The following is a 26,231-nucleotide window of genomic DNA, read 5'->3' on the forward strand; positions in this document are numbered from 1 at the left end:
AACCACTCACTGGAGTTCCAAATGACTATTACATGTCTGAAAAAAAAATACAGCTATTTCTCTGGTATTAGCAACACTTTTCATGTTTTCAAGTACTTTTTGCTGTTCTCCATCAGATGATACCACTATAAAAGTAAGTAGAAGGTCACTCTCAAAAACAGGAAAGTAAGAGAAGATCACAGAGAAAAGGAACAAAACAAAAACCTCAAAACAAACCAGAGTCTGATGTTTAAATCCCTATTTCTAGTAAAGGGTTTCTATGCATTTGATTATTATCTATACACAGAGGGTTAGGCATCTCAGGGAGACCTCCAGCATTTAACCACAGTTCCATCACTTAGGCAAAAACAACTACTTAAATGCAAATGTTTTCAAAACTAGTTTTACTTTTCAATTTCATATTCAAGCTTTAAAACTATATCAAGTTTCAACAGAATCTCAACTCAAAGTACTTGTTCATAATAAACAGTCGTTTCATAACACTGCAAACACTGCTGACTGCTCTGCGTTTCTATAATATATTAGTAATATTTCTGGATATTTTCTGATGGAAAAAACCATCATAAATTATGCTATTTATATTTTGCAAAAAAAGTTCTTAATTTCAGTGTTATACATTGACTTCAATTTTTTATAATACCATTAATCATAATATTTTACAAAATAATTTGCACTCCTAGTAATCGCTGCATAAAGTAACCAATTTTCTACATGAATTATAGCCTACTTCTCAAATGCTACTTTTAGAACAGTATTGTTCATATGTCAAATTTATGGTGTTAAAATCCTTTGACTTTAGGAATCTCAAAACTAAAGCTCTGAAGTTCAGTTTAAGTTTAGGTTCTGTACTGTATCACAGTGCGTAGGTACCAGGCAATACAAACACTACACATCTTTCAACAGTTCTGTAGCTTTTGCAATTGACAGTATTTAACCACCACAGAAGAAGCTAAAAGACTATAAAGTCTGTTGTCATCTGAAGATGATATTTATAAAAGTTCTGCTCAGTCTAATGATTTAAAGTCATTAAGATTTGGTTGCTAGAAGTGATGCTGTCAATTCTGCAAGCTGTTTGGGAAAGTGGTCACATCTGAGCAAAGGAGAAGTTTTTATGTCAGAGTTAAGTTCAAGCAGGTATTGCAGGGTCAGGCCCAAAATTTATACATTTCAGTCTATGGTCACAAATGTTCTTCTAATGCCTTTTATTATTAAAGTGGTGATCTCAGTATCATTCTATTAGGAAATTTACTCCCAGAGAAGTAGCTCCTTAATTTCTTTTTTTTTTTTAATTAAAAAATACTAGACAAATTCACAGTGAAATGATGAAATTTAAAAACAAGCTTTCTTGTCAGAAGAGTGAAAAAAGAGGGGCTTTCCCCCTTCCAAGAAAACAAAGGATTCCTGAAAGTCTTGCCCTGATTTATTCTTCCAATTTTAAATACCTTAGGAGTAGCGGAACTGCTACTGGCATGGTAGTATTTCTAACAGTCAATAAATCTAAAATATTATGTGTGAATATTGGAATGAAGCCATTAAGAAGATTACAGCATGCAACGCAGCAGAGGGTCCTCATGAAAAAAGGACTGGTAATTCAGGACAACTGTGACCACTGACCTTTGAACAGTCAAGACCACTGGTCAGTCTGACAGAATAATAGAGTTCACATGCATGGAAAGTCATCTAGCCTGTACCTATAATTTAAATGCTTAAGTGAATGATTTAAAAATGCCTTTAAATCTCAGTTAATTTATTATACAGTTTATTAGACAACGCCATAGAATAATGTTTCTTTCAATCTTAAATTTATCCTGAAAAAATTCACAATCGGAGCGTATATACAAGGGTAAACCATTAAATACCTATGCTGTGAGGACATCATCAGGCTTATTGATCAAGAAAATAATTATTCTGTTCCCTCTGGACACAAGAAACAATTTTAGAAAACTTGGAAAATGTTGCATTTCTTTTGTTAGGCTGTTAACCAACCTGGAATTAATTTTTGAAAGGGACAGTAAGACTACAACTTCTTTTATATTTTCAGTTCTTCATTCAATTTTAATGCCTTTCAGAGGTACTCATTATATTTTTTCATCAGAAGTTTTGCTACTTTTGTATGTATGCTTATGAGGTTTTTCTATATAAGTTAAAATGCTTCACACATGTATCTTTGACTTTCCCTTTAATGTTTTAAGCCTGACTTACCATTTTGACTCTATACTCATGTGTCTTTTACTTTTCCCCAAGATGTCAGCAGCTGCACTGCCCCTCATGAATGCAAAAGGAGGACAAGCATTTTGTCACCTCATGAACCAAACACAGCCCTGTGCCTTTTGTTTCCAGGTTTTCCAACTATAACTGCATATGCATTCTACCTAAATGTTTAATTAAAGTGCCTTACAGATTGAAGTAAGAGATTCGATTATTCAAATTAAAAGCTCCAGTATAAAATCCTCAAGTTCTGCAAGTATATTTTGCATAGAACACTGGGGGCTTTTTTTGTTTTATATTACATAGGGAAAAAATATTATAAGTCTAGTTTGCAGTCTGTACACTTGGATAACCTACATTAAGATTTGCAGTAATAACATGCATATATTCTGGGAGAAATACTATTCTGGAAGCAGGAAGATCTGTATCCCTATTTCCTTCATGCTAGCCTGCTTATTTAGAGATCATTTTGATATGCACCTGTAAAACACATGACAAGTGCCTCTTATTGCACAAAGATCCATTTTGGCTGTTCAAAGGACCTCCAGCTGTAACTCCAGTACCTCATGGAATATGATGGCTAATTCTCAATTCCACATCCAGCTATTATTTAACATGCAGGCCTTCACGACATTGTAAAATCAACCCTATTCACTCAGTGGAAGTCCAGTTAAAGCTCCTGACACACCAGGAAATGACTCCTCCTTTATTTTTTATACTCTTGAATGACAGAGCACAAAGTTACTGCATTTATGTTTGTACATGTATCCATGCATACGTAAATCACAAAACATCACAAAAATATACCAAATAATAATAAATACACTAATGTAAACCACAGAACATCACAATTTTTATAGTCTTTTACATTTCTGAACTACAGTTGATACTGAATCCAAAGACTGGCCAGATGATCTATAAAAATGTTTACACTTATTTTTAGATCATTAAAATCAAAGGGCAGTATTGACTTCTATTGTACTAAATATATACAAATTATCAACAGTAACAAAAGACACAGTATGCCACCACAGGATCTTACTTTGATTACAACAGGGGTATTTTATGATTTACAATTTCAGAAAATGTAACTCTTTGATTTCATATTTTGATATAAAATTCTTTGTCTTGACAACTATTTGTGACAGCTTGCGCATCTTTAATTGAATAACGAAAACAGTGGTTTCACAATTATATTATTTTAGAGCTCTACTGGGAAAAACAAGATAAGTGAATCTTGTGACTGTTTAAAATTATATACAGAGTATGTTCTCCTGTAGGCAATAAAAAAGAAAAAAAAAAAGGCAAAAAAAAAGCGGGGGGGCACCCTCTGCAAGATCAAAGTCCAGAAAGAACTGGCACTTAATTTATCATCCTTTACAGACAAAAGACAGCTTTCGTCATTTCAAAAGGATCAGATGTCTTTTATGACAAACTGGGTTTGCAGTTTAATTTACAAATAGAATTCTAAGTAAGCAGTCTTTGCTCTGCCAAGGCAAATGACAAACAGTATAGGTTTTCATTCACGCAGCCCTCAGCAGGATAGAAGAGATTAAAATAAAACTGAAATAATTTAGAGAAAACAAATAAATGTTTCACAAAGTTGAAGAAGATCAAAGCCTGAATTTTCTGACCCCAACTGTACAAGCATTTCTTATTATATTGACCAGTGCCATCAGATCATTAATTAAAAGGAAAGCGCTGGCAGGTGGCAGGGAAGCAGAAGCCGATAATTGGCCCCCTTCTTCTTTTTGCCTTCAAAAACTCTCTCGTTCTTTTGCAAGACATGCCACTAGGCAGACAGAAATGCCTACTTTGTAATATAATGATTAAGATGAGATGAAGAGACTCTTGCGTTTAAAGCAGCTCTGCCTAATGAATGCAGCTAGCTTTATAATTATGATCCTACTTTTACAATAAGGAATATGATGTTCCATTCAACGTCTCCTCAGCTGTCAAAAAGGTAAAAATCTCAAATATAGGGGTCTGCACTAGGTGCTTTTCACCCCCTTATTCCTTTTATAGCAGTTACCAAAACGAGGCAGAAATAATTACGAGTAATTCAAGCACCTATATAAGAAAGAAAGAATGAAATGTCTAAGACTCACCACTTCACCAGGTAGGTTGCTCAGGTCATTAAAAGGGGTTTCTAGAGTGTTTGTGTCAACATTTAGCAAAACCACATCCTCCAGTGATCTATTTTTTACTCTCTGTTAGGAAGGAAAAAAAAATACTGGAAAAACAATTTACTATGGTGTCCTCCTGAAGTACATTTTTCTTACACTGTGCTAAATTACAAATTATTATTTTATACAAAGGACAGTAATGGCAAAAAACATTTGGAGCTTTAGATGTAGAATTTGGGAATTTGAGACAGCATTCAGAGTAGCTTTTAAAAATACTTCCTGTTTTTCAAACACTAAGGTTATATTAATAATCTGTGAAAGGAATATGTACAGGATGCAGCTGAATATATTAGATAAATATATATTGGAACTACACATGCTTTGTACCAACATTTCATTCTCTCATATTTGTGAAAAACAGATAAGATGTTAATCATATAATCAGATGAAAACCAGAAAAAAGTATAATTATTTGCACATTTATGTAAGTACCAAGCATGTGATGCCCACTACTACCACAGAAGAATGGATAAAATGCTTTTTCATCAGTATACTTGGCTACCAGCTAAGAATTAAACCATTTGTTCCTTTCAGGAAAAAGGGATAGAACTCTTTTCTATATGGTCCTACAATAATACATAATAATGCAGTGCAGGAAATAATTCTTGAAGGAACTGACTTCTTTTTTCAGGGCAGATCTTTCAGTTCCATTATTTCCATATTGAATAAGAAAAAGCATCCTAATCAAGATATTACAACTGATGCATGCAGGCCATAATGATTTGGGAGCACAGAAGGCTGTGGCTGGAGTTGAGAAGCATAGATGATATGGGAGGCCTTTTTTTGGAAAAACAAAAGTGCTGGTGGCTCAGGGAAGAACCCACCCCATCACCTCAGCAGATGTGAATTGATCCTTGGAAACTGCTTTAGCAGAAGTGCAAATCAAATAATGTTCCCAAATCAATTATCTGCTCTGCATGATAATCAGATGGCACATGTAGGCTTCACAGCATAATCAAATGGTTATGGAAAAAAGCAAAACTATTTCTTACCCAGCTATTATGTACCAGTCAGGTGAGTTCTACTGTGTTGCTTAACGTTCAAATCTGTAAAAGCCTCTTGTTTTTTGGCAAAAATACTAATTTATAAATTAAAAGCTAGAAATGTTATGGGATAGAGGTTAGATGCAAGTTTTCAGGGGAACAGGAACATAAATTATTTGGGAAATCACAACAATGCCGAAATGTGAGGACTGTGACTCCAAAATAAATTTTACCTGTTCCTGAAAAATAAATTTTTCCTCATTATTGGGAAAATCTGTTGCTAAAGTACTAAAAGGCAGGAAAATAGCTACCACTGAGCTATTAATAAGACAGAGAAAATCATGACGCAGAGCTACAGGTCTTCATAAAACACTACAAACATAAGATTTCAATGAGAGACATTTTTAACTTAGTAAAGCATATGAAGCTTACATTTTCTAATTCTGCATGCTAAAATACAGGGATTTTTTCTAAAGCATTTCCATTACAATTTTTTTATGGCAGACACCCCTCATGCTTCCCACCACACTGAAGTGGACAGTAAACTTACCTCTATCAAGCTTGAGTGGACACCAATTAAATAAGGCATCGGTGCACTGAAGGAAAGGAGTGGAAAACATCAAGTTTTAAGTACAACACTAATGGAGTATTTTAAATCTTGGCACATAAGACCCTAGTAGACAGTCACTGTTTAAGACAGTATTAAATGAACACAGTTGCTACAGGAATGTTTGCTAGACATGGAAAATTTTGTTTTATTCTGCAGTAAAGATGATGACAAAATAAAGGATGCTGCTGCAAACTACGAGGCATGAGCAAGGAGGCAGCACAGCTTTTCCTCCAGACTGAGTTCCAATAACTGACCCCACTGAGCTAACCCAGCAAATGCTCCCAAAGTGGGCTGGTTTTAAAACACCAATGGGAGGACATGGTCCTGGTCACCATCACAACAGTGCAACACAAATATCATTACTACCAGTTTTGGTTCTGAAACCCACCCCGGCAAGCCTTTGGAAGCTGCATGATATCCTATTTAATTCAAAATGATAAACTTCTCTTTTCCAATTTCCATAAGACAAGGAACTATATTTCTCCAAATCAAACAAATATCCACACACAGCCACTGCAGTAAGACCTCCTGCAGAATGCAAGCAAGACATTGAACTAGGCTTATTTATCATGGTTTCCTACAATCTTCTGTTCTGGCAACATCTGGCCAAGAATATACTCAAGTGTCCAGCACTGAAGGAAAAAAACCTCCAACAATCACCATGAAACTTTTGGGTACTGTGAGATTACTGACAATATTCACTGCCAGAGAAGTAAGCAACTGACATGCTAGTTTAGACAACTCAATGGGAAATTCATCACTAACAGACCACAGAGAAAAAAAACGAAGTAAAAGTAATCCCTGAAAAATAATGGAAGGCAAGATGACATACAAAGGTACACAACTCACACACAGTAATTTCTCTCATGGCAATAATTTGATCACAGATCTGAGCCAGTGGCACTGACTGATTGGTGATTGACTTCCCAAGGATGAGGCAAGGTTTCAGTGCACCAGTTCATGTGGTCTCATCCATTTGGTGCCACCTCTGGGACCACAAAAAGTAATTCTCACCTGCCTGCAACTACAGCCCATTTTAGAAAAATCTGTACACCCTATGCATTAGCCAATTGCTCTCATTAACAATGTCCCACAGGAGAGGATCAATGCAAAAAAAATCCAAACAAAAAACAACAAACAAAACCAAAAACCCAGCCTGACTGAGGTCCAACAAGATTTCATGGTGTCTATGATATCAAAATACAGGTTTGCTGAAATTGCAAACTGTCATGGCTTAAGGTTTCTAGGAAATAGGGCTTCCAAAAAGGGAAAGAGGCCTCTATTTTTCCATACAACTTTTTCTTAGCCCAATATTGACAAAATATAGCACTTTCTGATGACTTCATCAAGCTAATCCTTATGTCTTTGTGAACTAAACACAAATTACATGGACTTGTAAACGAGTGTCACTCCAGAGCAGACATCCATATATATTCAGAGAGGATTTGAACAGCTTTAAAGCACTCTATAGATTAAAGAATGCTTTGTACTATGTAATGCATTTAACCAAGCCTGTAAGAATGATTGTGGCTGGCACGTTACTGAGAATTCTGCTGCAGAATATTCAGCAAAACAGCTACTCAGGTTCCTCATCAGGGTATCTCAGTGTTACAAATAATGTGAACAGTCAAAACTACAGTGGAACCAAGTGCTATGTCATGTATGGATTTTATGCACACTTGTTTTCTCATACATCAACACTGTGCCAGTAGCTTCATCACGCCTGTGCTGACTTAAGATAGCTGATGATTTGCTCCATTAATAAATCTGCCATTAAAAAGGGAAGCATGTAGCTCTTTTCTCTACAGAACAAAGCAACAGCTACACCATTTCAATTTTGAAGTTACCAGAATAAAGGCACAAAGCACATCTTAAAAATGGATGAAAAAAAACCTGCAGGCATGGAAAGTCAATTTAATCGTTTTCAGCAAGAAGAAATTTTATTACTGCTGGATTCTGAAGTCTTAACAGCAGAGGACTGCAATATGCACATGAAATTGCTTACTACTATACTACTGGGAGCTGCTATAGAGTTTTTCTCTTGCTTATGCATGTCATCACCAAAAATATCAATCAGTGGTATCTCTGCCCAAAATAATTACTATGTTATGCAAAACATCCAAGTTAATTGGAAAATAATTGCCCCATTCTCACGAAAACAGGCGTATGTATATCCTAATGCAGAAGAGACCAAATCTCATAAAGACCTACTGCAATTGTAACTTGAATTTTCTGATTGCATTACATTCTCAACAGAGCACCAGTATAACAGATGCTTTATCATCCACAGACAAAACTGGCATATATTCTAACATTGGTGATTTAGTTTGCCAAGATATTAGACAGAAATTTCATTAAATTAGCTTTCTTCTTCACAAAAAAATTAATTGATTCAAATATAATTACTGTATCAATGTTCAAACTTAATTTTTGTAAGAGTTTTCTTGAAAGCCAGCCACCCACTCCACTGAGTGCAACAGTCTCCTTTTACTTACTTAAATGTAGAAGAGAAATCAATTTTTTATAACATAATATAAAACTCAATTTTTTATTAACTGCGCGGCAGATTTTTTTGCTGCTGCTACAAGGAATATTACTTTCTCAGCCTATATTTTGCTATATTTTAGGAAAAATAAATTTCTTACATCTCCTTTTTTGGCTGATCACTCCAATTCTCACACTGGAGCTCCCCTAATGGCACTCAAGGCCGAGATAAGCTGCACTGGGGGTACAAAACCCCCCCTGAAGCCATGGTCAGACACTCTGGTCTCACCCTGGAGCTTGGCACTCCTGAGGGTGGTGGCAGTTCACACTCACCCTTGGGTTTGGGCTACTCCAGCATCATCTGCTACAGTAGGTCTAAATCCAGCCTGAAAATCAGGCAGCAGGATAGAAATTAATAGGAGTTTTTTAATTAAAAAGGCAAGTGGAAGTATTGAAATAATTTTAATATAGCTTTTGTTTTGCTCAAAGATATTTTTCTTCTTTCTTGCCTACAAAATGTACCAGCTAGACACTTTATGTAATTCATTAAAGTCGAACCGCACAGAATTGTATCCTTTATCTTGATGATATTATGAAGATTCCTAGTCCAACTAATAGGAACAAAAAGTGAATTTCTCTCAAAATATGCCATATGATTAATGTGTAAAAAAAAGGCTACAGAATCAATCATATCTTTAACAGATTTAAATATATTTTATCTTTGTTTAAAAAAAGCCTTACTTTTACAGAATTAACAAATTATTCAATTGATATTTCCCTACTTCATATATTTGAATGCCATTTCAGAACAACACTAAGAAAATGAGAGTTCATGGGAGACATCCAACAAGTCCAAGTGAAACAGTGACAATGAAATTTCTAGGTATGAAAATGCATGTTGAGCTAAAATGGCACTTTTATAAAATGAACTTTGCTTATCAAAATTACATGAAAATAGAAGTATGCAAAATAAGTTTTGCATTCTTTTAATAATTTTAAATTGGCATGATCCTGTTGGACTGCAAACTAGGTCAGGCCTGCTACAAACTTTGACCTTAGGAATTCATCAAGGTTTTTAACTTGATATATTATATACCTATGAGGAGAACATTTATTTACTGTTAATACACCAGAACATGAGGAAAGCTAAGTCATTTATGTGTTTTTATTACATTTTTCCAACCCGTCTCACAAAAGAACCATTCAGATGAACAGAAAGAGAAATGTAAATGCACAAAAATCAGAGTCAAAAGGTCTGAATTACTGTGATAAATTCATCAGTTGTGCATTTCTTTTCATGAACTTTGTTTCCTTTTGATCATCTCTGAAACAGGCAAATTTTTTTCTCCACTCTATTGTACTACTATGAAAAAAGAATAAGGGATATAAATGAATTTTACAAGTTTAAGAAACTCCATGCTTCTTTTTAATGAGTGAAAAAATTTCTCAGGTCATGCCACAGTGACCTAGAATCCTAACTACTATCATCATCACATGGAGCTGTGTACAGCATCTAACATTTTTATTTCTGGAAACATTATCTGGGAAAAAAAAAATATTCTCGTATTCAGGATGCACTCTACAGGGTACAGCTTGCTTAAAGGTGTTAATCTGTCTTCTGAGAGCACCATTTTTGGATGATCTGAAAAATTACAAATGTTCTGGCTGTAAGCTTGAATAATACAAAAACTAAAACACACCAAGGTTCTACCCCACCTTGGTATATTTTATCAAAGGCAGAAGGAGAAACAATTACAACAGTTTCTTCAAAATAAAACTATCCTTAAAGATGAAAGGCTTAGCTGTATTTGTAAGTAAAAGGAGGGGTTGGAGAAGAACATTTGTTTTCTTTTCTAAAAGAACAAATAATATACAGGTGAATTGTAAGAACTACCACATAAAAAATATATACCATGGACAAACATTGTGAACTTCAGGAGAAACTATCAAAGACACTTAAGGAAACATAGTGAGGATTTGTTGGAAAACAAAAGTTCAGTAGACTAGATGGAGTTCACTACAACAGCAATACATTTGTAGGTTTGAGGGGGAAAAAAGCCAAACCAAAAACCAACAACATAAAGCCCAGCAAACCTATAAGCATAATTTATTTCTATGAAGAAAACATAGACTTAGCTCGGTTAGTTGCTGGCTGGGTCTCAGGTTTTATATATAATAATAATAATTCCTAATCTCTAGAACAGCTTGAAATGGTTCATTTTTTCCATAACAGACCCAGAGGGTCTAGGTAAAGTGAAAATCTCCAGGGAGGGATATTCCTGCTTAAAGGAAAAATGAAAACTCTCATTTGTTATCTCTGCCACTACTCTGAATACAAGCATGAAATTGTGCAAAACAGGCATGTGGAAACATCATCCCCTTGAAGGATCAGAAGTGAATCAAAAAGTGATTCTTGTTCAACTTAAAAATATGCCAAAACCACAAAATCTGTCATGTGAGCAGAAACCCGTCAGGAGAAGTAGAATTCTTATTATAAAAATTTTGGAGTCCCAAAAGGAGTTTTTAAGCTCTTTTGGGAAGGCACTGGCTAGAATCCTGAGCCTGGCTGAGTTAAAATACAAATACTACATCACTGATGAATACTAACATCTGATTCTGGAAAAAATGATCAGGGTTTTTTTTGAATGCTTCTAGAAGTATAATGTATTTCCACTTAAAATAAAAGCCAAATAAAAGAAAATTGTAACATGTTTGCATTTAAATTATTGCATGAATTCTCTTACCAATAAAACAGAAACAGTTCTTACAAACAGGATTCTAAATGCTGCACTAATAGCAATCAGCAGTGTAATTCAAAATACAACCTCAAACACCACATCAAGGCATGCTGGAATATCCCTAGTCAAGTCATCATTTAAGCATTGGCCTAAGTGCTTTCATAAACTGTATGTTCAGTCACACTAAAGAGTCAGTGATTTCATCAGTTACTCAGAATTCTAAAACAGGTAAGAATCTCAGAAATGGGGATAACAGGTTAGCTGTCTTACCAGCAGTAGTCCAGAAGATGTGGAGGAAGCACTGGGATGTAAATATGTTGCCAATACATTGGATATAACAATGCAGCTGACGCATGAACACAAGCAGTTAACTAAAAATAAAAATATACACACAGAATTGGCAACAAAAAAAACATGAATAAAAAGAAAATACAAAATCTTAAATTAACTTTAGACATGCAAAACTCTTAACTTCCCCAAACCACCTATTATATAATTTTGTAAATTACTCTGAATTGCCAAAACACATCCACAAAGAACTCTGATGTATGTATATAAGCACAACATCTGCAAGAAGGCAGACTAACTGCCTTCCTGCTCAGCTATTCCCTTGGAAAAAAGGAAATAATCATTAATTACTTGATGCAGTCATGGTCAAACATGAGCACTGCCATGAACACACAGGACTGAAGTGCACCCCAGTTTCACTCAGCTCCACTGAGTGGGAAAGATTCAGGGGAGTTTTCTGGTCCCCATTTCTGCTATTTTTAACTGGACTTGATCTGAAGCTGCATAAAGTCACAGAACAGCACTAAACTCAGAAGCAGGATTAACTCCTGTTTGTGTCACTATCTTGATTCCCAAACTATCTTATAAAAAAAATCTGAAGTGAATATTCCCTGTAACAGAAAAGCAACTTAATTGAAATCTTCACAAACTCCCTTCCCAAAGCAGAGACTTCCAAGCCTGGCACAAGGTCATAGAAAATGAAGGAACCCTTGACCAAGAAAGGAGGTGCTATGAACTGCTTACCACTCCAAATGGACATCTCTGGTTTTCTAAAACAAGCAAAAAACCACCACTTTACCCCCAAAACAAAGAAACAAATAAATATGGAATTCATTAGAAATGAGGCCAAGTTCATTCCACGAGTGAGCAAAATAATCTTGTAATATGTAAAAAATTCAAATTTGATCTATCTTTGCTATAAGGGAGTCTCTCAAATTTCATTATTTTATTATGCAGGCACAGAGTTGCAAGAGAATGAGAAACAATCCAGTTCAAAACAGGATTGCCTATATCCATCCCATGTAGCACTGCAAACATCAGAGAAAAAGGGGGAAAAAAGAGAATGCCCCACGTAGAAGTTACCAAGCCGATGGAAAAGAAGAGGCTGTCCTAATGTTTTATATCACAACAAAATTACTACCTGAGTTTAATTTGATAATAGCACTGTTTATTAGACATGATCTTTCACAGTAACAAAACAAAGAGTAAAAAATAAAATTTAAATCCTGCCCATACAGCAAATGCTAAAACATTATGGATTTTACAGGGGAAAAAAACAACCCTCTTTGTGGAACAGATCAGCAGTTAAAGTGTTCACATCCTGGCTGTCTTGGACATTTAGATTTGTAAATAAAAAATTACACTACAATTTTGTACACGTATTTTTACACTAAAAATGAAAAAAAAAAAAAGCAGTTATAAGACCAGTGCAGCAGAAATCACAGACAATTACAATTTGTGCAGCCTAGTTCGCTCAGCCCTCAGATTAATATAACACGATTAAATATGGAAAAGAAGAGGGTCTGAAAGCTCCTGAGGGATATCATTAGGGCAAATTGCCAAAGAATGAAACATGAGCCAGTCAGGAGAGTCTGGAAGCTGCAGTGGTACCAAGGGACTTGAATGTTCGACAGTTGGAGCTTCAGTAATGTGTGAACTGCAGGTTAAGGTATCAGGAGACTCTGCTCACTGACACACAGAATGTCACTATTGACCAGCGAGCTGCCCGAGCCTGACAGCTACACAGCAGAAAGCCAAGGATATCATAATTCCCTATTTAAACTCTTCCTTGCACATTAACATCTCCTTTCTTAGCTCTACAACACATTTCCACAATTACTCTCATTTTGGACTTATAATAATGGGTATTTTAATAATTATTGGGTTGTTTCTATGAATTTATTTGGGTGAAGAAATAAATGAGTACCTTCTCCCTCTTCTACACAGTGGGATTTATGAGGTTTATTTCCATATTATCTCTGTGTAGCTGAACTAACACTACTGTTAGCACAGTCCAGCTCAGCATTGTGTTTTTTGCTCTTTCACTCAGAATGGATATGGCATTATTAATTATTATGTCCACATACTTTTGTACACAGTGTATAATATAAATTTCAACCACAATAACCTATAGAAAAATCAGCATTTCATGTATTTCAATCAAAAGCTGAAAGAAAGCTGAGCATACAGTTATACAGTATATCCCCTGATGTATACAATCACCTCCTCCTCCTCTTAATAGGCATTCTTAAATTATGAATTAAGATGACTATACTATTTGCATGAAGAAATTTCCCTATCTTATGCATGTCTGTTACATTCTAATTCTCACTTTAACAGAGGGACTATGCAGTTCCTTAAAAACAACTGAAGTTTTGTTAACTTGTTTTATAATCTGTATTTTAGTGTGGCACTCCCACTAGCATCTATTTACCATTTATAATTTTTTTAATCTCCTAATTTTTTTTTTATTTCTAGTGGGAAAGGCAAAGATTTGATTACGTACACATCAAGCTTTTGTTGTACTGTTCATTGCTTTTCTATTTAAAAACATCTTACTGTAAGATCTTATTTAAACATTTCCCTCTATGCTGCTGTAGTACGTTTCCAAACATTTTAGTATGCCATGAATATGTTTTATAGTTTCCTGTTTACAGCCTGTAACACAAGCAGCTATGGGACTGTGCTGCTCTTCAAACTGTGCCACATTTTATTATTCTGCCAACTCTGCCTTTAAGCAAATACTGATAAGATAATTATGGATTTCATATTAAAATTTGCATACTTGGTGTAAAAAAATCTCTTTTTTTGCTGTTTCAATGGTAACTGCTTTTCTCAAATGCATTAGTTATTTAAATAACCTTCCTGTTTAACTGAAACATCCACTCCACAGAGTAGAATGGGAACTGCTCTAAGCCCTGAACAATGCTGCACATTTTAAGGAACCAGGCAGTTCAGGAGAACTGAAAAGCCAGGTACCAGGGGGAACGCGACATTTACATCAGAACTCCACAGAGGTGACACCAGATTTGGGGGTGTCCAACAGTGTCCATGCATGGGAGCAAAGCCTGGCAGGCACCTGCCAAAGGCTGCAGGGGACATCCTCGAAGAGAGCACCCAGTACAAGCTCCCAGGCAAAGAAATGAGAGTCTGTTGCTTGACTGAGTGGGGATATCTTCTGCAGAAAAAAATTCCTTACACTATTTAGGCACAAAGATATCTCTGGAGTCTATCAATTGACTGCTATCTATTCCAAAATTAATTATCAAGAACTACCTTGAAAAGATATGTCACAGATCATAAAAATCAAAAGAGGTACACATTCTCCTACATTATCTTGAAGTTGTCTTCAGTAGACATTCTCCCAAACCACCCTGAAGTTGTCCTCAAGACTGTGTCCAACACTACCTGTTCTTCCACTGACAACTGGATATAAACACCAACTGTGAACTGTGATTCCTTTTACAGGTAGGTTTTACATTAAAGGCAAAGGCCTCTATCCAATAAAATTTGCTGTATATTTATGTATGCACACAGATATATCATTGCACAACTCTGCAGTTTGGTGAAAAAAATTATAGCAGATGAGTGCTTCAGAACCGAGTTTCTGCAAATCTCATCATTTATTACCCGGTTTGAGGCTAAAAATTATGTCAAGACATCCTCCTGTAGTTCATTTCACTACAAAAGATCTACTAGAGCTGTGCTTCCATCCATTAAAAAAATGGGCAGACAGTTTTCAAGTAAAGTTTTTGTCAGCTGAAACTCATTTGCCAACACTCAACAGAACTTCTAATCCTTTTGCTTCCATCCAATGTTGATATTTAGACTGTATTTCTCCATTTCAATGAATGTCTTTTAGTTAAACAACTCTTATTTTCAGAAATAAATCTAATTATCTTTTTAATATTGGTTTAAATAATGTGATTTTAAATTACATCAACAGCATGAGTCAAGTTATTTGAATTAGTTAAAAGCAAAATTTTAATGTTCAACCCTTTAACAAATCAACACATCTAATTTGAAATCTCTAACATTTGCACTGGGTATAAGAAGCTTTATGCTTTTTTCCATCAGTAAAAGGCTTATTAATAGTACTGAGTCCAAATGAAAGTTTCAATCTGTTTCTGATCTCTCCTGATAAGATGCTACAGCCAGAATCAACATGTGAGCTTCCATATAATGCAAGGAAATTAACTAGTGTTTTCTCCAGAGTTCTCCAGTGATTCTGGTAAAATAATTTTTATCTTTGCCCCTGCAAAAAAAATAATTTCTGAAACTAGATGCCCACTGAAAATACAGTCTCTCCAAATAGTGGGAGACCACATACAGTTTGTTAGCAAAATTCATTATTGGGCGACAGAAAATTGATTACCACCAAATCTCAACAAGACTGAAACAATGCCCAAATTCTAGAGAATGACGAGTTCCTTTCTACCTTATGGCAATAAACAGACAGTCGGGAAGGCTGCTGCTCAAAATCTATGCAGTAATGAACAGGTGGGAAAAGTTTTAGTTCGAGACTTGATCCAAGCAGGTTTACCTGCTCCTGTGAACACAGAGTGCAGCTCCTCCTCTCCCTCATGTGGATGCAGTACTTCTGATGTGTGTATCTGCTACCCCAATGCTCACTTCTACCAATGAATCTTTCTGCTCTGTATTTCAAAGGGACTGGTCCCTTTTTCCCTCTTCCTTTTCCTCATTTCAGGTCTTGCTAAAACACTGTGACATGACTGGAGCCACACTACTTCACCTAAAACATTTTCTGCAGACTCATAGATAACACTTATTTGATACCTGTTATTCACATGATTTCAATGAGTAACAAAAATACCTTTATCCTGCACAAAAGGTACCTGGCAGTTTCTATTTATATAAATTACTTTCTTCAAAGCCTTTTCTATAATCAAAGGTAAAAAGAGAGGAAGAGCATAGGTGGCAAGATTTGCACACATTGCAATGCACAAACAAGAAAGCCAGAAACTGATTAGCAGAATCTTGTCAGAAAGCCAAAAACAGCAACAGAAGTTAAACAAATGCTAAAGTAAAATTAACCTGTGATTCTATAGAACCTTTCAAAATTTACTGTAAGGAACTAAAGAACTACTGTGATAAAAGCATTTCCTGAAAAATCGTCAAACACTGTCAATCTCTGTCAACACCATGTCCAGAAATGGGTACTGGTGTGCTCTCTCCCTCCTCCCTCACAGTCCCAATGGGCCAAAGAACTGCTTCCCTCCCACTGCCTTGACCACACATATGTTGAAAGATGCCCAAGATTCTGTTTAGTTTCGTTATCTCATCTACTCATTAATACCTACAGCAACAAACCCTAGGGGATGGGTCACTGTTTTACCACAATTACAGCAGTCACCATCAGCATGGACCAACCCTTGTGTTTCCTTCCCCAATAGTCCCAGTTCACAAGAATTACTGAGAAACACTTCTTCCTGAAAGGGGAACAGTTGCATAGGTGAAAGGAAGCCTCTCCTCTACATCATTACAACTCCTAAATTAAACTAACTTTATCTTAGAGGGGCAAACACATCTAAATCCTGTTTGATGGAGAATGAGAGCAGGCCCCAAACCCGTAACAAATGCTTAACATTTGTGGAGACCTACCTTTCCATCCACTTCCTGAATGGGAGGCAGGGCAGGGGAAGACTGCTGGGGAGTGAAAGTGAGAAGGGAGATCTTGCTTTTGCCAGTTTACAAGAGAGGATAAATCTATTCCCAGCTCTAAAGCTTAAACAGTCAGACTAAATGACAAACCTAGCTGATTCTGCCAGCACTGGTGAGAAATCAGTGAGGAAAAAAAATTAGCAACAAAAGAGAACAGAATATATTGTCCAAGCCATGATATGCAAAGCCACTTCCATGCAATTCTTTAATTTAGCTCCTGGCTAATAATTTTCCATCTGCCATCCCCATAATCTTTAGGAAGAAAAAGAGGGAGGACCTTAAATGAGCGACAATGCATTTTCTTCCTGTTGGCAAGATGAAAATCCAGCTCCCCTCTCTCTCACAGAAAGGAGAGAGAAAGAGAAAGGTATTTCCAGTTCATAGATGAATATTTTAACTTCTTCCCTTCTAAAAATTAAAGATGTAAAAGAAAATACTTATATAAAAAACCTTATTTTCTCCCTGAATTGCTGTTGGATTTTTTTAGGATTATTCACTTCCTTTTATCATTCTTTCTGAGGAAAGGAAAGGGAAGAGATGAATGTTATTCATGATTTTGACAGCACTTCATATACAATCAATTTCATTCTTTTCTTGCAGTTCTTGATTCACAAAGCAGCATTATGGCATCATTCTTGTGCATTAGCTTGGAAGGGAAAAGAGAAGACTGCAGACAGGGCTTGTTCCTTGCCCATGGCTCCAGGAGTGACATGCTTCCCAATAACGGAAGCTGAGCAGAAAATAGAATTGAAGTGGTAGTAGACAGGTGAGTGCTCAACAAGGAGTACCACTGACATACTGTGCCTACACCAGGGACCCACAGGCACTTACAGAGATAATCAGAGGTGTCTATATAACAAAGTAGGTGTGGGTGCAGAGAAAAAGCCATGTAACTTTATTCAGTTATTCACTATCTTCATACCACAAAGGTTTTTGTATTTTTCCTAGGTTGAAAATGAAACTCTTGGAAGTTAATCATCAGGTTTTATCCCTAACACCCTAGAGATTGGGTGAACAGCATGTCTCTTTTGATACTCATTTATCCTCTAATAAACTAACTATGCTTCTTTTTATCATCTGCTCAAAAACTGCAGTTTCCTCACATTTCTTCATTTCATCTCTGTATTTTCTTGATTTGTTTATTCTCATTTTGACATTCTTTTATTGCCTAACTTCTTTATCTGTTCCTCACTCACAAAACCACAGAACACCAAAAATATATACATCTTTGTGTCCCTTTTCCTGACCATCTCCTTGATGCCTCCTTTCCTTCTTCCTTTATTTTATGACCCATCTCCATGGAGGAAGAGCTACCCTCCCATAAAATGAGGGGTTGTGTAAATACTTCTCACCTCTGAAAGGAGAGCTTCCAGGAAAATCACTTTTATTAACACTTCCTCCTCCAAAAGAACTCCATGGCATGTTGTTCTGCCATCCACTAATTAAGCAGCAGGGACAAACTTCCTTGTGAATGGCTTACTTAAGACAATTTACCGCAGCAAGAGTAGAGATAACCACCAATGATGCTATAGCTCATCTTACATTGGTGAATTGAGGGGAAAAAAGAGTGATAAAGCAGCAGCAAGTATGAAAAGGGGAAATCTTGCCATACCAGCACACCAGAACAAGGGCTGGTATTACACCCACCAGCAACTCCTCCTCACTTTTGCTTCACACGACCACCAAATTACTTCAGTGGTACTTTTTGTAGGGGGTGAGAGTTCTGCTCAACAGAATAAGGACTCTTTCCCTTTCAGCTCCCCTTCAGCCCAGCCACAAAGGACTCAGTTCCTAAAGGCTTCTCTCAGAGTCCCAAAGCAGTGCCCACACTGCCTCTATAGGATTTAGTCCCCTCAGTTTCTACTGAATTGCCAAAAGTCATATGAAAAAGAAACAACTTTACCCCAGATTGACTCAGTCTTAGAGCTTTCTTTTTCCTGCAAGTGTTAGGAAGGGAAAAATTAAATTCTGGAGCTAATTTGTAGATCTGTCTCTCTACATGCCTTTTCTTTTTACAGTGTGGTTTTTTGAGGTATGGGATTTTAATTTTTTTTTTTTTTTAACACCCAGTAATGGAGTTCTTTATGTTTTACATAGATGGCAGGTAATAGCAATTTCCAACTATTTACTGGCTTTTTCCCTCCCATTCTCATTAAAAGATTTTTTTAACCACACATTTCAGTTTCTTTTCACAAATTCTTTAAGCAATTATTTATCCTAATATTATACTGTGGCAATGAGAAAGCTTTTGTAAACTTCAAGACTGAGACAGCTTTCCAGATCTGGCTGTATATTCTAACCCCACTTTATTCCATAATGACATCCTGTAGCCTCACTGCTGGAAATGTGCTCCCTACAGGTGTCCCAATGGGAACTTAACTGCACCTACAACAGTTTACCCTCCTGCCCAGTTATCTAAGACTGCCTACACATGAACTATAAAAAAAAAAAATTAATGCCACTTGTCATTTACTTCCAGACCAAATGGCCTATCTCAGATCATATTCCAAAATTAATTCTAATTATGCTTCTGGGAGCACAGTGAGTATCAGCAGAATATCCATTCTGCCTTGCAACTTAATGATAAATTCCCATCCATTTCTTGACTTTTAAGAACTAAATTTAGCCCTTGAACACTTCCAGGTCACATGAATTTGAGACATGAATTAAATTTTAAATCTGTAATACTTTTTCCTGAGCAACTATGAAGAGTGTGACAGGAGCTGAATAAGACTAATGAGAAAAGAGAATAAAGCCAAGAGTCCAATTCACTGAGGGCATCTGGGGGCAACTGTAGAAAGCTCTCTTGCCATGGAAGCAACAGTAAAAGTGATTCCACAAATGTATGTGTGTAAGTCTATATTCAGTGCTCCTTCACCACCAAAACAAATCTTAATCTTTTGTTGATACTTATGTCTGTTTTTGTAGGGCTACCGAAGAAGAGCCAGCGCCAAGCAGAACTTGTAAGCGCCATGCTCTGAGACACGCCAGGCTTGTATTTCCCAAAACAAATACTGGTCAAAGCAGAGATAACATTTAGACATTTGCTTTAAAGTATAGCATCCCTTCCACCTGCCAGCGCCGGCCGCAGAAGATCCAGTCTAGTTAGCATATTCCTGACAGGCTGATGAGAAAGCTCCTGTCAGACACTGGCCAGCCGGGTGCTGGAGACGGAGCGCGCAGCCCCAGCTGACTAGTTAGGGAGAGACTGCAGAGGTACAATTACAGAGGCATATGACAAGCTTTCATGCTTGAGTGACTTGAGAACCGATGACATGGCTTTAAACAGCAATCCTTCCTACCTCCGGTCACAAAACAGCAATAAGTCAACTGATGCACTGTTGTAAAATCATGATTTATTCCTTTGCTTTGAATACATGAGAGTGTGGTATGATGTTCTGGTAGACTACCACAGCAGGTGCACTTGGGGCCAAAACATCTAGGGCCTGCCTCCAGCATGCATAAAATCAATGCTGTACCTCAGCCTTCCTGGAAAAGCCAATCCCAGCACTTTAATAATTTATAGAAAGACTGAATTAAAAAATTATTTGTACTGAAACTCATACAGCTCCATGCAACTAATAAGAATACATGCAGATGCAGTGACGTGTGAGGAAACAGTGCTGTGAAAGAACATACAGCCTGACATTTAGGAAAGGTCTTCCTTTTGCTGCTAAAGTGAAATAACTAACAGCCACCTCTGTGAGTAGATCAATCCTTTTGTTTCATTCATCCTTTCACTTAATTCAAAGCCACATAATTTGTTTCTCTTTCATAGTTTACTGTTCAAAAGCCAGAAATGGTAATTTTTGCTACATACAGATCTTACAGAGCATAATCCTCAGGCTAGCTGAATCCATCTTGTTCTAACACTAAGCCTGAAGCAAGCTGTGAGGTTGTTGATAATCACATTATTAAAGTGGCTGGAAAGTCTAGCTAATAAAAGAATCAACAGTTAGGGCAAATAATGACCCAGAAGCTACAACAGAACGGAGTAGTGGGAAGTTTCCACTTGTATCTTGGTAGTAATTGGAAAGACTAGCAGACAAATATCTACACCAAAGGAATTTTTAAAGGGAATAAACCCACAGAAAATCAATTTAAAAGGAGATGCAAAGAAAACACAACTGCAATATTCTGAAGATGTACATGAAACAAAGCCTGCTTGGCTGAAATAAAATATAAGCCGAAACACCCTAAAGACGGTTCTTTTTTCTCTGTTTTTAGGGTTTCTTTTAATTAAAAAACTCTACTCAACAATTTAAAATAGGCAACCTTATTTTCTTTTGTTTTATCCTCTACAGTAAACCTTTCTAAATATAGCATCATGTTTTGCCCCCTTTTTTCCATACTAGGGCTGATCCTTTACTTGAATATAATGGCAGTATAAAATTAATAGGGTAGAAACGGTAGACAAAGAATTCCTGAACATAAGTAAGTGCAGTTTTCCATTCCTGGCCCCCACAAGAAGGGTGAGGAGAAAGTGAGCAAGGCCTTGAATTATGCCTTTTGTTATCAGTCACTGCCCTGAGATAGTGAACCGAAACAGAGCTGATAACTTGAAGGTGACATCACAACCCAGTCTCCATGAACTGACATAAACACTTGATATTCAGTTAACCCCAAAGATAAGACACAACTCCCTTAACAGAAAGTTGTGTTTGACTGCACTTTTTTTGAACAAATAATCTTTTCTAGTATCAAGCTGTAATTTAGGAATATCAAAACAGGAACTTTGCAACAGAAATGTTGTGCTTTGTATGCAATAGCAAAACAGCACAAAGCTTGCAAAGGTTGATGCCCAAATACACTCCATTTGCTTACTGTACTACATGAAGCAATCCCCATGTTAAAGAAGAAATATCTTTTGTCAAAAACACATTTAATAATTCTTGGCAATTCAATTAAATTCTTACAGGCAATACTGGAAAGTGTTTCATTAACTTTTTAAACTACATTGTTCTATAAAAAAGCAAGCCATGCATCACCCCTCTTCTGTTTATGAAAGAGATGAGCAGGCAGCACTTCTGTGAACTGAAGTTGTTAAGAAGCCAGGTATACTTTTCTGTTTTATCAGAACTCACTAGTGCAAGTGAAAATTGACCAATCCTGTATCAAAAGTGGATCCAATATGAAATGGCAGTAATTTTGTTCAGCTATGAGTTAAATAATGCTAGTAGACTGAAAAGCAACCAGAAAAAAAGTGAAGCTGATGTGGTCTCTTGTTTTGGATTTGACCTGCAAGCTACTATTTACATTCACAGCTAGGGGACACTCTCCAGCACATTCAAACACCACTACAAGTGTCTGGAAAGTGATATAAATTATTTTCAACTGAAGACACCAGCAAGATGGCTTTTAATTCATTAAAAGGTTAGGAATCAACAGCCAAAGGTAAACAAAGTGGAAGTTTCTCACCACCAGAATATTCTATCTGTTGCTGTGTAATGACTTCCAAAGAGAAATGTGATCATTTAAATAAGGTTGTCTAAATCAGCACCACCTAACTCCAGTACTTCCTCTTCTCTTGTCACATCACAGCAATAGAGACCAGCTGAGATGTTCAGCCTAACAAAAACAAGTCCTAAGCAGATCCAAATGTAGGCTGAGAGTACCATTCTAAATCGTGTCAAGCAGACGGACACGTGCTCACCTGCAGAATGAATCTTCCACGGGCTCAGAGCTGCCATCAGGATTCCTATCTCCTCTCTACTGGAGCAGTAAAACAGGGCTGACTGGGGCATCATTGGAGCTGAGGTTTTTTAATGGTGTATTTCTTTTTTTTTCCCACTTTTTTTCCCTTTAAATATAGCAAGCTGTGTTTCAGACTAGCAAAGTGAAAAAAAATTCTGATTCCACAGTTTTGCTACACCATGTAGCTTCTGCTAAGACAGGTTCTTTGAAAGGGGCTTTCCCTTCAAAATCTATTTGCCCATTCAGGTCTTATGTTGTAATGCACAATTCTTTCCCTATCCATTTCAGGAAGGGGAGGGAAGCATGGAGAGGAGAGGAAAAAAAAAACCATAATAAAATATGGAGATTTCCTAAGAAAAAGTACCATCTTTGGTGGTTAAAAATTCTATCATAGACTAGTAATGTGAAGATTGTCTAAATTAATTTAGTATTTATTTTGCTGGTTTTTAGTTGTTCACGTGGCCTCTGCTTATACAACCCCTTGTTTGCTTCACTCCAGTTCCCAGGACTGACTTATCTGCACACCCTGCAGAGCATGGGGGAAGTGCTGCCTTGTGCACTGCCCTAACTGCAGTGCTGGTCACAGACCCAGGGACCCAACACTGCGCTGTTTAAAAAAATATTAAGGCAATTAAATACTTGCTACTGCACCTAGAATTGTAAAACCTGTCAGCCTTTTATGGCAATTCTGAACCTTCTCTATCTTCAATTTACTTTTGATTCAAAAAAATGGAAAGGATTTTATCCATTATTTATAATCAAAGAATTCTCACTCCTTACAGCACCTGCAAGTCTTTGAAAACAGTATTTTTTAGTACTATATCCAACCTTGTCCCCATGTGTTCATTTACTTGGTAGTGCAATTAGCAGTGCTCAGAAATACAGAATTGATTTTCCACCACAGAGAGCATATTAAACAATATATTCTATGCAGTGTTCTTCAAAAAAAAAAGTAGGTAATTGTGCTTAATAGGCTAAAGATTCTGCATAAGAATTATACTCTGTGATTAAAACTTGGTTATAAAGCGAGTGCCTTGTACTGATGCAAAATTTACTTGGGAGTATTTTCAAAATACAGGGGATTTTAAAAACCTGTAAGATTCTGGGCAGATTAAAAAAAATGGCATCTGAATATTTAGGCATACTTTCCAAACAAAATGCAACATTCTTTTATTAAGCAGCCTAAGCAGGCGTAAGGAGGGAAATGAAACATTTTAATGTGGCAGTAGCTCAAAACCTTTAATTAAAAAACTGCTATTTTGAGCTGTACATTATTGACAATCTGAAGAGCTGCTCCAAATCAGAGATATTACAGTGTGCACTCCCAAACCACTCTAACAAAGATGAATCTACCTATTACCAGGTTAGGATAGCAGCTATTATTAGGGGCCCTTGATTTCTTTCAAGTAGCTCCAATGGAATAAGCCACAAGTGAATAATAAAGATCTTATAATAGCTCTTAAGAATTCTTTTTAGGTTAGAAGGCACAGAAATGAACTCGGGAGAGTTAAAGAACTCTCATCTCCTGATAAGAAAAATAATTAACCTGACTTAATGTATCTGAGTAGGTCTTACATAAATCAGACTTTTGTACTTCAAGAGCCAGACTAAAACCATATATTAGAAGAGTATGTAGATATTGTCTTATAAGTACACATGGAACATATCTAAAACCACAAAGGTCTGCAGGTCATTTTGTGAAATGTTCAATATATCCTACTTAAAAGGAGATGTGTGAAGTACTCACAGTGCTTAGTTTGCTGGAGGTAATAATGATTCGTCTCTCGTGCAACATACTGGCATAAAGTTGCAGCATGTTGTTCACATCCACAGCAACAAAATATTCAGTGAGGTTTCTCTGTTTGAATAAAAAAAGTTAACAATATAGTAACAGTAGCAGCTACGTGGAACATTTGATATATATTACTTGTGAACATTTTTGTCTAATTATTAGGTGGGAGAAAAACCCCCCAAACTATTAAAGAAATCCCTTTGCACCAAAATTTGTGCGCTTTAAAAATAATTAATTGGTGTTAAAGCAAATGAAAAGTTAACTGCAGCTTAAGTTATTAATATTTTGCTCATTTCATTTTCATTATGCTTGTGACTTACATTTGCCCTTTCATATTTTCAAATTCAAAAAAATATGAGATTGAGTATTATATCAACATATGCTTTTAAGGTGACCACTACTTCCAACCCAGGAACAGATCTTCCACCATGGTGATACCTGCTCTGTCACAGCTACAGTAATAAAACTGTTCCTTTGCCAGGGCCTCCCAAAGTCAACACATTTTATTCCATTTCAAGTACAGCAAAACAACTTGTTGAACAATACCAAGCTTTTGCTTGAGCTGTGTCTACCAGGACATCAAACATCCCACAGAACTGGTGGAAGGTACTGCAGGGGTCTTCCTGCAGCCACCCTTTTCACCCCTGGGGCTTAATCAGAGGCAAAGTCACCAGCACCTTCCATTAATAGTTCAGACACCAGAAAAGTGGGGGAAAGAGAAAAAGGTTGGGGGGGATCTCTGTGCTTCAGTTGAATATAACAATTATTTCTGCAACGCACAGCACCAGAGACACACAAGTTCTGAATAAACTAAAATAGCTACTAGCAAAATTCCCTGGGAAAACAACAAATTTCTGTAAACACTCGAGAACATAGATGAAAATATACTAATACAGCCCTCAATATGCAAAATATTTCATTTCACACATTCATTATCATATCTGAAACCAGAACTGCCATTCATCTCTTCTCAGGGACAATGCTGTTACTGAATGTTCATGTAGGAAGTCTATCAAGGATAGAGGGAAGTCTATCAAGGATAGGCCCCAGCAGAAGGACAGAAGTAACAGTGGAATTGTACACCAACATTGTATTCTGGATGTGGCCAACACACAAGAGCAAGGTCACCCAACCCTGAAAAAACAGCCAGGGCAAGTAGTAAAAGCTTCAGAGTGGGGTGACTTCCTTTTTGGATATATTGCAACATTAAAGAAAAATAAAATTGAAAAGACAAAGATCCAGTGGTAATTCAGTTTCATTCAAATCTGTAAACCCACTATTAATTTCAAGACATGGAGTATTAGCGTTATTCTTGGTCCACACTGCATGGAATTTTGGAAGAAATAAAATCAGAGATTTAGGGCTACAAACACTCAGTTTTAGGAAAAAACCTCTGTTCAAATGTTACTTTTAAGGGGCTGTCAGAGGCTGATGCACCATGAGAATCTCAGTCCAATTTACCTTGGACACCCTCTAACACTACAGTTGATAACAGTGTGCTGATTTTGTGTTCAAAAAGCTGTGTTAAAAAACAGTTCAAAATCTTTTTCAGACCAATTTATCTTT

General features: G+C 36.5%; 1 protein-coding gene across 7 annotated transcripts in view; it reads right to left on the reverse strand.

Annotated features, from left to right (window-relative positions):
* The window catches only part of DENND1B (DENN domain containing 1B), a 151,215-nt gene that overhangs the window by 45,255 nt on the left and 79,729 nt on the right, over window positions 1-26,231 (reverse strand). For all 7 annotated transcript variants that reach the window (XM_064427927.1, XM_064427930.1, XM_064427928.1 and 4 more), the window contains 4 exons: window positions 24,621-24,731; window positions 11,480-11,580; window positions 5,928-5,973; window positions 4,317-4,418 (listed from right to left, as the gene is read on the reverse strand). In XM_064427927.1, coding sequence (XP_064283997.1) covers window positions 4,317-4,418; window positions 5,928-5,973; window positions 11,480-11,580; window positions 24,621-24,731 — 360 coding nt within the window. The remainder of the gene's footprint in view (window positions 1-4,316; window positions 4,419-5,927; window positions 5,974-11,479; window positions 11,581-24,620; window positions 24,732-26,231) is intronic.

Source organism: Passer domesticus, chromosome 7, assembly GCF_036417665.1.
Source record: "Passer domesticus isolate bPasDom1 chromosome 7, bPasDom1.hap1, whole genome shotgun sequence".
Taxonomy (NCBI): domain Eukaryota; kingdom Metazoa; phylum Chordata; class Aves; order Passeriformes; family Passeridae; genus Passer; species Passer domesticus.